The sequence below is a fragment of the Centroberyx affinis genome, unplaced genomic scaffold, assembly GCF_046629955.1.
Source record: "Centroberyx affinis isolate AG114_WGS23_722 - 3 ecotype Tasmania unplaced genomic scaffold, CSIRO-AGI_Caff_v1 ptg009768l_1, whole genome shotgun sequence".
NCBI classification, from domain to species: Eukaryota; Metazoa; Chordata; class Actinopteri; order Beryciformes; family Berycidae; genus Centroberyx; species Centroberyx affinis.
This window is the reverse complement of record NW_027284632.1, coordinates 3,182-15,000: the sequence shown is the minus strand read 5'-3', so window position 1 is coordinate 15,000 and position 11,819 is coordinate 3,182. Positions and strand designations below refer to the sequence as shown.

The window sequence follows — 11,819 nt, the reverse complement described above, 5'->3', positions numbered from 1 at the left end:
CACAGTCAGGTCGGTCGTGTTTCACACTCAGCACACTACAAAAGATTGACGAATCATTTTAGCACACTGCCTAGCTAGTTAGCTAGTCGCGTACATTATTTGTACAATACAGCAAATTTAGCTCTTTTAAGACATGTTAGATTCAATCGCAAACGCAAAGGTTTGATTTAAACATCTTCACATTGCTATCCATATAGTGATTTATATAAACCCAATATGTGTGCTGAGTGCCGAGTGCCACAACTCTCATGAACTGGCAACACTCTGCCAACAACACTGGCATTTAGCTGATTGTGTGTGTGTGTGTGTGTGTGTGTAGGGGGGGGGGGCGCCTGTGAGCCACTAAAAATTAATTTTACTTCAAGTGAAATCACAACCAAGCTCTGTTACACTCCCCCTGCTGAATTCCACTGAAGCCCACATACAACATTCAAAAGAACAGAAACCCAGAAACCAAAGAAAAGAGAAAAAAGGTACATTAAACAGAATCTATAATGACAAGAAAGAAAACTGACCAGGCGAAACTACCAGGCACCAAAACCCCTGTGAACTATCCACAAACCATATATAGTATATCATGCTGAGCAAAAAACAACAATAATAATTTAAAAAAAAATCCAGACCCTTATTTCGAACTCACAACTCTGTCATCACAGTCACAAGCGCCCAGTCAAGACTATTCTCCACAGGGATTAGTGCATAAAGCGGCTGACCAGACCTAGCCTGGTTAGACCATCCTGATCACGTGACCTCACATTCTGTTTGGCTCCACGGATCAGTCTGGACTTCTAGCCGCCCACATCGATTTCCTGAAATTACAACGTAACCGGGCCAATCAGGGACTGCGTCAAAGTTGATGACGTGAAATACAGGCCGCCGCTGGAAAAACAGTAATGGCGTCTCCCGAAGCAACGAGCGGTAACGTTAACGTTATTTTTTTGATGTTACACAAAGTGCTTTTTATTCGACTGTTCTCTTTGCAAAGACGGCAAAAATCGTTCATTCTGTAGAAGACACAGCTTGTTTAATCCTTGCTAACGTTACCGTGTTTATCCCGTGTGTCTGCTGAGCAGCGCACCATGACGGCGTCACATGTTTTGTTACGCTGATTGGCTGAAGGAGTTTGTCTGTCAAGGCAAGTAGTCCCGCCCACTGATATCGATGTGGGCGGCTAGAAGTCCAGACTGATCCGTGGAGCCAAACAGAATGTGAGGTCACGTGATCAGGATGGTCTTACCAGACCAGACCAGACCCCCTCATCACACATAGGAAAAACATGCCTGTTACATGTTAAATACACAATGTGACTGTAAATGACCTCAAAAAAAAAGAAGAAAAAGAAAAAAATACATACCAACTACGCATAAAAAACCCATTCCAATGAACCCATATCAACATAAAACCAAGTAACCGCATAATCCTCAAACTGTCACCTTCTTGTGATGCATCATCTCAGTGAGTCTCATTACAGGTTTAGACAGCCCACCTGCTCTAGATCTGACACGACCACCAACCGTCCCGCCTCTAGCAGATGCAGCAATGTCATGACAGGCGCGTCCGTACAGTCAGTACATATAGAGGAAACATAGTTGTCAGTACACGTTTGTCCAGTGACACAGTCCACCACACCACTGGTCAACTCTGGGCTGATTCACTGGAAGCCCCAGACAAGAGTCATCCCAGGATGGAGCCAGGGGACAGAACAACATGATCGTCCAGCATAGTTAATGGGTTGAGACTGAACAAGAGCTGAGTCTGGCGGCTGGGCGTCCGGATCCCCCAAGGGCTGAACATCGGCCTCCAAACTTGCTAAGCCGGACCTCTAAGACGGCAGATCCGACACTCTGGTCCTGTACCGAGCAGTATATATCAGCTGCAGCCCCATGCCCGTCATCAAGACCCACAGAATCAGACAAGACAGACATATCCACCCCACTGTCAGAGGTGTCAGAGGAAGGAAGTTCACTGACATTATCAGGTTTCGATGCACCACCTCCACCTGACCAGTTGAGCTATGCTGGATTCTGACGGTATGACTGCCAGCATTCACCCCAACAGCCAGGTAAGTGACATTCTCCCAACAGTCAGCAAGCTTCCTTTTTCCATGTTCCCCCTTGTTGGCTAACAACACATGATCACCCACCTCAACTGGTGCCCCCGCACTCTCTGGATGTACAAGTCACTGTGCCTCTTTAACTGCTTTGTTGTCACACCTTGTGAGATCCCCATGGCATCCTTCAAGGCCTTCCGCAGTGACTGAACATACTGATCATAGTCCACAACCTCGGGGTTGTCCAGGACAGTACCAAAGGCCAGATCAATGGTCAGTCTTGGTATCCTCCCAAACATCAGTAGAAAGGGCACATAGCCTGTAGTCTTGTGGATGGTGCAGTTGTATGCAAAAGTGAGAGATTTCAGTGTTTCCGGCCATCTCTGTTTTGCTCTGGGAGGCAGAGCACGTATCATCTTGCCCAATGTCCTGTTCAACCTCTCACAGGATCCATTGCCCATAGGAAGATAAGGTGTTGTATGGGATTTTGGAACACCAGCCACACTCAGCAATCAGAGCACTCTCAAAGTTGGCCCCTTGATCAGAGTGGACGCGTCTTGGAAAGCCGTAGATACAGAAATAGTTATGTGACAGCCTACATGCTACAGCCTTTGCAGATTGATTGTGCGCCATCTTAGTAAAGTGCTCAGTGGCAACAAGCACATCCAAGGATCTGTTTGCAGAATCTCCAGCAGTCCAGAAATCTATGCACACTAGTTCAAGGGGTTCAGTTGTCCTGATGTTCTCCAAAGGTGCTCTAGCCTCAGGCTCACCACACATTGGGACAGCGCCTCACATACTCCATGACATCCCTTCCAAGGCCTTGCCAATGAAACCGCTGCCTCCTGAGGTATAGGGTTCGCTGTTGGTCGTGATGACCAGCTTCATCGTGGATACCCTTTAACACTCTAGAGCAGCAAAGCTGGAACAACATACAGGTAAGTCTTCTTCTTCATGACAGTGTTACTGGACACCTGATACAGTACCATTGTCAGCTTATCCCAGCTCTTCAACAGCCGCATTGCATCAATCGGTTCTTTATCATGCTCTCTCTTTGATGGTCTCCTCTCCTGCTCCACAAAGAAGATCACTCTATTCAGTACATTATCACTTCTCTGCTTATCCATCAGCTGATCATGTGACAGCACCTCCGTTCCAATCTGTTCTGATGGCAACACAGCCTGAGAAAGCTGTGGCAGTAAAAGTGGGCACAGTCCCGTATCCTGCTGTTCGTGGGCAGGCAGAACAGCCGCCACCTCCTGCGTCCACATAGCACCAAGCTGGACAACTGCCACACATTGGGAATTGACAGCCTCTTCCCCTTCAGAGGCTCTGTCAAATGGATGAGTAGACCAACGGAGCACATCTTGCACCCTGTCTGTGCACACAGCAGCAGCCTCAGCCCAGGCAGTTGTCCCACCCACAGGCACCTGCGACAACACGGCACCAAGGCCGTTACTAGAACCATCCACTGAAAGCAGGAATGGTTCGCTGAAGTTCGGGTGAGCAAGAGGGACCTGGTCGAGCAGGGCCTGCTTTAACTGATGGAAAGCCTGTCTACACTCATCCGTCCAATCGGTAGCAGTCAGTGTTTGTTGTTGTTTCGGTTGGTTTACTCCATCACCGCTCCTCCTCCGGGACCTCCGGGAGCAGATCCTCTGAGTCAAAGACACAGAGGACGTACAAAATAGATAAACCTTCTTGTCTCCCCACAAAAGAAATCACAACACACCTCCAGTAGCCCAAATATCACAGTGGAGTGCCAAGTCAGTCACAAGTTGTCAAGACAATGTTGCCCCCCTGTGGCCAGATAGAGCACTACACCAATGGCAAACTAAAGCAAGAGTGAACTCATCCGCAACTGGGGTCAAAACCTCAGGAAATGCGGAGTCTCCCCTGACCTGATCATGCCAGAAGCTCTGTCACGGCACCATTATAACTACTTCTATATCTGCGTTGTGTTGTGAATGAAGAGCTCGACCCACAACCCTGAGCCACTAAAAATTAATAATCACAACCAAGCTCTGTTACAGTGGCTGTAGATCCATTCAGTAACGTTCTCAGTAAAAGTGAATAGTGTGATAAGGTGGATTTGTTTCCAAATGTAGGTTACTGTGACACAGTAAACTGTCTTGTCTTTAGCCCTAGTCTCTACTCCAAAACATGAAGAGTTGGAGCTTGAGAAGAGTCAGCTCAGTTAACCTGAACAAACTGTTAGCTAGCTAACTAGCCAGCAAACACACTGATGTTAATGTGAACATGCTAACGCTAGCTGCTACTAGCTACGTTAGCTAGTGTGCTAATCAGATGTGTTAACAACAAGACAGTGATGGTTAGCTGACCAGATGCTATGGTTAGCTAGCTAACAAGCTGACATTATCTAAACACTAAATCAATAAACATGAGAGTTTGCAACTCAGCAAGAGTTTTGACAGAAGAATGAACTGTTCTGCTCTCTCTCTCTGTCTCTCTCTCTCTCTCTCTCTCTGTCTCTCTCTCCCTCTCTGTCTCCCTCTCTGTCTCTCTCTCTCTCTCTCTGTCTCTCTCTGTCTCTCTCTCTCTCTCTCCAGCAAGTGGAGGTTGATGGGCAGCAGTGTATGTTGGAGATCCTGGACACAGCAGGAACAGTAAGTGTCTGTCTGTCTACCACCTGTCTGTCTGTTAGGAGCAGTTCACGGCGATGCGAGACCTGTCTGTCTGTCTCTGACCTGTCTGTCTCTCTACCTGTCTGTCTGTTAGGAGCAGTTCACGGCGATGCGAGACCTGTACATGAAGAACGGTCAGGGTTTTGCGTTGGTTTACTCCATCACCGCTCAGTCGACTTTCAACGACCTGCAGGACCTCCGGGAGCAGATCCTCCGAGTCAAAGACACCGAGGACGTACGACACACACTCACACACACACACTCACACACACACTCACACACACACACTCACACACACACACACACACTCACACACACACACACACACACACACACACACACACACACACACACACACTCACACACACACACACACACACTCACACACACACACACACACACACACACACACACACTCACACACACACACTCACACACACACACACACACTCACACACACACACACACACACACACACACACACACACACACACTCACACACACACACATTGCAGACTCTGCTGTTACATGCTGTTACAAGCTGACAGCAGGCAGACTGGAGTTTTCCATCTGGGTGTGGGGTGGGGGGTGGGGGGTGGGGTGGGGGGGGGCGGGGGGGCAGGAAGACATTCCTGCAGGAACAGGATGAGACTCTTCCTCAGATTTCCACTTGCTGGTACAATGAACCTTTTCATCAGCGCTGCAGTGAAACAAGCCTCAGTGTGTGATGTCACTGAAACATGGAGCTGCATGCCAACATGCCAACATGCTAACATGCTAACATGCTAACATGCCAACATGCTAACATGCTAACATGCTAACATGCTAACATGCCAACATGCTAACATGCAGCTGTCAGCTGTCAGCAGACATCAGATCTGAATTCTGTGGAAATGTGAAGTTTGGCTGCAGAGTCAGCAGAAGAAGTTTTCCTCCCAGCGCTCACACAGTGAGTGACAGGCTGTGGGCGGGGCCAGAGGCTCAGACAGGCTGTGGGCGGGGCCAGGGGCTCAGACAGGCTGTGGGCGGGGCCAGGGGCTCAGACAGGCTGTGGGCGGGGCCAGAAGCTCAGACAGGCTGTGGGTGGGGCCAGGGGCTCAGACAGGCTGTGGGCGGGGCCAGGTGCTCAGACAGGCTGTGGGCGGGGCCAGGTGCTCAGACAGGCTGTGGGCGGGGCCAGAGGCTCAGACGGGCTGTGGGTGGGGCCACCTGGCCCCAACCTGGAAAATTTAGAGAAAACTTCAGACCTTCAGATCTTCAGACTCCAGCAGCCTGTCTGTCTGTCTGTCTGTCTGTCTGTCTGTCTGTCTGCCTGCCTGTCTGTCTGTCTGCCTGTCTGCCTGTCTGCCTGCCTGTCTGTCTGTCAGGAGCTGTAGAGAGCTGAAGCTGATTGGCTGTCAGATTAACACACACATGCCTGATTCATCAAAACTGCTTTCATCCCAGTTAGCATGATAATATGAATATTCATATATTACTGTGTAGGTTCCTATGATCCTGGCTGTAATGTTATGTTAATATTCAGGTTCCCATGATCCTGGTGGGGAATAAGTGTGACCTGGAGGCGGAGCGAGTCGTGGGGAAGGAGTCGGGCGTCGGCCTCGCCCGCCAGTGGAACTCCTGCGCCTTCCTGGAGACTTCAGCCAAGAGCAAGATCAACGTGAACGAGGTGCACACACACACACGCACACACACACACACACACACACACACACACACACACACACACACACACATTTTACCAAACAGTTTCTTCTTATTTTTCTTACAACAACAACAGCAACTGTAGTAGCAGTTAGAGTAATATAGAAGTGTGTGTGTGTGTGTGTGTGTGTGTGTGTGTGTGTGTGTGTGTGTGTGTGTGTGTGTGTGTGTGTGCAGATCTTCTATGACCTGGTGCGGCAGATCAACAGGAAGAGTCCGGCTCCGGGGAAAACTCGCAAAAAGTCCAACTGTCAGCTCCTCTAATGACAGGTGAGTGACGCTGCGTTCAGGTGCTGCCGGGGAACTCCGACATCCCGGACTCCCATGTGCTGTTTACTCAGGAAATCAAACCAGGAAGACAAACAGTAAACAACATGGCCGTCTGGTAGCTTCATTCAGACAGATGAGGTTAGTCTGCCAGCTTGTGTTCTCACTGCTGACTGACACAAAGGTTCAGAGAGTTCATGGTCAATTTCCAAGCAGGAAATTTGTTTTTCTGATAAATCTGATAGCACATGAACGCACCATTCTACATGCTCGTTAGTATACATCAACCACACTGTCTCTCTCTCTCTCTGTCTCTCCCTCTCTCCCTCTCTCTCTGTCTCTCTCTGTCTCTCTCTGTTTCTCTCTCTCTCTCCCTCTCTCTCTTTCTCTCTCCCTCTCTGTCTGTCTCTCTCTGTCTCTCTCTGTTTCTCTCTCTCTCTCCCTCTCTGTCTCTCTCTCTCTCTTTCTCTCTCCCTCTCTGTCTCTCTCTCTCTGTCTCTCTCCCTCTCTCCCTCTCTCTCTGTCTCTCTCTGTCTCTCTCTGTTTCTCTCTCTCTCTCCCTCTCTGTCTCTCTCTCTCTTTCTCTCTCCCTCTCTGTCTCTCTCTCTCTCTCCCTCTCTGTCTGTCTCTCTCTCTCTTTCTCTCTCCCTCTCTGTCTCTCTCTCTCTCTCTCTCTCTCTCCAGGTGTTTGCCCACCTGACCAACCAACCAATCACAGGACATCTTCCAGCTGGCCACGCCCCTCTAACACACAAACAACAACATCATCATCGTCAACATCAGCGGCTGGCAGGCGGACTGACCTCTGACCTCTGTCTCCATGACGACCCCCCCCCCCCCTCCCCTCCCCTTACTGTTGCCTTGGAAACATTAAACCCAAACCAGACTGATGATGATGATGAAGATGATGATTCTGTTGTTGGAGGAACGGCGCTGTCCACCCAACCGCCCATTCAACTACATTTCCCATCATGCTCTCTGCTAGCCCTTTTCGTGCTGGGGGAGGGGCTTCCTGCTTTAAATTTATTATTATTTTAAATGTTTATTTCCTTTCCTTTCATCAGTTTCTCTTCTTCTGTCTCTTTTTTGTTTGCTGACAGCAGACCAGAGCCACACCCACTTCACTGTCGGCCATGTTGGCTCCGTAGTCCCGCTCCATGCTGTTGCTGTAGTAACAGGTGATTCTGTTGCCGTGGTGACGGCTCCATATTGACAGCAGCCTGACTGTGTGTGTGTGTGTGGCTCTGGTGCAACCTGTGGAAACTTACAGTAATTATTATTGTTATGATTCTGTGTGAAAAGATAGAAAAGTCATGTAATGTTTTTGTTGTTTTCGGGGGGCGAGGGGGGGGGGGGTGAGGGCGGGTGAGGGGGGGGGGGGGGGGGGGGTCAGCAGGCCTGGGGTCAGCTCACCGCCCGCTCAGTTAAACACGTTAGCGTCGTTAGCATGTTCTTCAAGAAGCGGCTAGCTCATTAGCCTGCAGCTAATGGAATGTGTTGGAGCGCTAAGGATGCTAACGATGCTAACGATGCTAACACTGAGTTCATTTCCAAAACGCTAAAAGTTTCCCTGAAATTGAGCCGTGTTTCATTTAGAGAAGCAGGAACCACCAAGAACCACCAAGAACCACCAAGAACCACCAAGAACCACCAAGAACCACCAAGAACATCTGCTCTCCTGTTGGAGCCAAACAGACAAACAGCAGCTGTAGTACTGTTAATTGTTCTACTAGTACTACACAGTACTAGAGTACTGCAATACTACACAGAGTACTGCAGTACTACACAGAGTACTGCAGTACTACACAGAGTACTGCAGTACTACACAGAGTACTGCAGTACTACACAGTGAGCTGACTCCAGTCTGCTGCTCATGTTGCCTTCAGACAGCAGACAGGCTTTAGTGTTCATCACCTCCCTGTGTGTGTGTGTGTGTGTGTGTGTGTCTGTGTGTGTGTGTGTGTGTGTGTGTGTGTGTCTGTGTGTGTGTGTGTCTGTGTGTCTGTGTGTGTGTGTGTGTCTCTGTGTGTGTGTGTGTGTGTGTCTGTGTGTGTCTGTGTGTCTGTGTGTGTGTGTGTGTGTGTCTGTGTGTGTGTGTGTGTGTGTCTGTGTGTGTGTGTGTGTGTGTGTGTGTGTGGCAGTCGTCTGTCTGGCCCAGGTGGAACTCGGGGTGCGTTCCATTTACAGAGCGGGACAGCCAGCAGGACGGCCGGCTCCTTTTCTATGTTATTAACCACATTATTACCTGATTATTATTAATGTTATTATTGTTACTATTATTATTATTAACCAACTCATCCACCGGTCTCATCAGTGTGTCTTAAAGGGAAACTGGTTGAACTTCTCCTTTAACTGCTGAGAACAGACAGCAGCATCCAGGTGTCCCTGCTGCTGCATGCTAACACTGTTAGCCGGATGCTAACACTGTTAGCTGCATGCTAACACCGTGTCGACCAGATGCTAACACTGTTAGCCGGATGCTAACACCGTGTTGGATGCTAAGTGTTAGCATGCAGCAGCAGGAACACATGGTGCTGCTGTCTGTTCTCAGCAGTTAAAGGAGAAGTTTGATGTTTTCCTTGAACAGCAGGAGGAGGAGCAGGAGGAGGAGCCGGTCCAAGCCCCACCCCTCCCTGCAGGGTCATGTGACATCATGACATCATGACATGCTGTGTTGCCCGGTGGTGACCGTTCCCCCGTCTGTTATACTTTGGTTTGAGCCATTCTCTGTGGATCAGCTGTCTGTGGGTCAGCCTGTCTGTACTGGGGGGGGGGGGCAGGGGGCGTGGCCCGGGGGGGGGGGGGGGGGCGTGGCCTGTGAAGCAGCAGCTACAGACAGTTTTCTTTTTTTTTGTTTTAAGTCTTAAACAGAGTTTTGTTTAAATGCCAGGATGTTCAGCTTACTGTCATGTTAAACCAGAGACTGAATACTGCAGTACACCGTGTAGTACTGCCTGGTCTGTAGTACTGCAGTACTCCGTGTAGTACTGCCTGGTCTGTAGTACTGCAGTACACCGTGTAGTACTGCCTGGTCTGTAGTACTGCAGTACACACTGTAGTTCCTGGTCAGTATAGTGGTTTTCCTGCAGCATGTCCGGTGTGATGTCATGGTGATGTCATGGTGATGTCATGCAGCATGTTGAAGCAGGAGGCGCTCAGTCTGCATGCTCATATTCCTACTGAACAGCAAACAGCAAACAGCATGTTTTAAAACCAGAGAAGAAGAGCTGCTGCTTCCAGACTGCAACACAGCAGATCAGAGGAGACAGTTTGGTTGTTGGAGGATAAACTTCATGTTTTCTCTCTTTCTCCTGTTAACTGGGCTGACTGGTTTGTTCCCAGTACAGAACAGGAAGCCCACAGCAGCTGGGGGGTGGGTGGGGGGGCTGAAGGGAGGGGGGGGGGGGGGGGGGGGGTGAAGCCAAATGTAAACTAAAACTAAAAAGCCTTAAATGAATAAAAGTGGTGCAATTTTGTAACAGAGACCTGAAGAGTGGAGTCAATCTGACAGACAGACAGACAGACAGACAGGCAGACAGACAGACAGGCAGACAGACAGACAGACAGACAGACAGACAGACAGACAGACAGACAGACAGGCAGACAGACAGACAGGCAGACAGACAGACAGACAGACAGACAGGCAGACAGGCAGACAGACAGACAGACAGACAGACAGACAGACAGACAGACAGACAGACAGATAGATAGATAGATAGATAGATAGATAGATAGATAGATAGATAGATAGATGTCGCCCCCTGCTGGCTGACTTGACTTGGGGACAGACTGGATTACATGACATCAGGATCTGTCCAACATGAGCTGAGTGTCTCTGCTGAGCTGCAGTCCACACTGAAGGAAATATGGTTAAAAAGAAATGTTCTCTTTTTCTTTACAGTGAAAGATGAGATTTAAGAGTCAATTTTCACTCAGAAACATAAGACCCAGCAGCCAGCTGAGCTGAAGCTCTATCATGAGTTCAGGTGTAAAGTCTACACTGACTGTTAGGTGGAAATAGGGCCGGGCGATACGGTTGAAATCAATATCATGATAATCATAAGGACTTTTCTCGATATCAATATATATCACGATATGGTTAATGTATGCAAAATCACGTTAAATAATCAAATTAATGTTCATCTCATTTAACCAATGTTAGGTGTGATGTCAAACAAAACAGAAATATTCAAATAATATTCCTACCATACCTCATTTTTTAAGTAAAATTTGCTTGTCATCATCACTTCAGACAGCAGGAATGTGTCACGACATTAAAATATCTTCATATCATCACGATATTCCACTGAAAGACGATAAACGATAACATTGAATTATCGCTCAGCCCTGTGTTGACACCAGTCAGTCTGACACTGAAGCTGTTTGTTCAGCTGCAGCCTGAGACTCCTCTGAGACAGAGACAGACCACTAACAAAACCCTGTTCCCCTGCCGCACGTTAATACAGAACCCGTTGATACAGAACCCGTTAATACAGAACCCGTTAATATAGAACCCGTTAATACAGAACCTCCTTAATACAGAACCCGTTAATACAGAACCCGTTGATACAGAACCCGTTAATACAGAACCCGTTGATACAGAACCCGTTAATACAGAACCCGTTAATATAGAACCCGTTAATACAGAACCTCCTTAATACAGAACCCGTTAATACAGAACCCGTTGATACAGAACCCGTTAATACAGAACCCGTTGATACAGAACCCGTTAATACAGAACCCGTTAATATAGAACCCGTTAATACAGAACCCGTTAATACAGAACCTCCTTAATACAGAACCCGTTGATACAGAACCCGTTAATACAGAACCTCCTTAATACAGAACCCGTTGATACAGAACCTCCTTAATACAGAACCCGTTAATACAGAACCCGTTGATACAGAACCCGTTGATACAGAACCCGTTAATATAGAACCCGTTGATACAGAACCCGTTGATACAGAACCCGTTAATACAGAACCCGTTAATATAGAACCCGTTAATATAGAACCCGTTAATATAGAACCTCCTTAATACAGAACCCGTTAATATAGAACCCGTTGATATGGAACCCGTTAATACGGAACCCGTTAATATAGAACCCGTTGATACAGAACCCGTTGATACAGAACCCGTTAATACAGAACCCG

General features: G+C 48.2%; 1 protein-coding gene across 1 annotated transcript in view; it reads left to right on the top strand.

The window, feature by feature from the left end:
* Positions 1 to 8,003, top strand: part of LOC139640541 (ras-related protein Rap-1b) — a 9,197-nt gene extending 1,194 nt beyond the window's left edge. The window contains exons 3-7 of the mRNA XM_071514716.1: positions 4,621 to 4,677; positions 4,790 to 4,930; positions 6,221 to 6,364; positions 6,577 to 6,669; positions 7,351 to 8,003. Coding sequence (XP_071370817.1) covers positions 4,621 to 4,677; positions 4,790 to 4,930; positions 6,221 to 6,364; positions 6,577 to 6,663 — 429 coding nt within the window. The 3' untranslated portion in view covers positions 6,664 to 6,669; positions 7,351 to 8,003. The remainder of the gene's footprint in view (positions 1 to 4,620; positions 4,678 to 4,789; positions 4,931 to 6,220; positions 6,365 to 6,576; positions 6,670 to 7,350) is intronic.
* Positions 8,004 to 11,819: the final 3,816 nt, after the last annotated feature.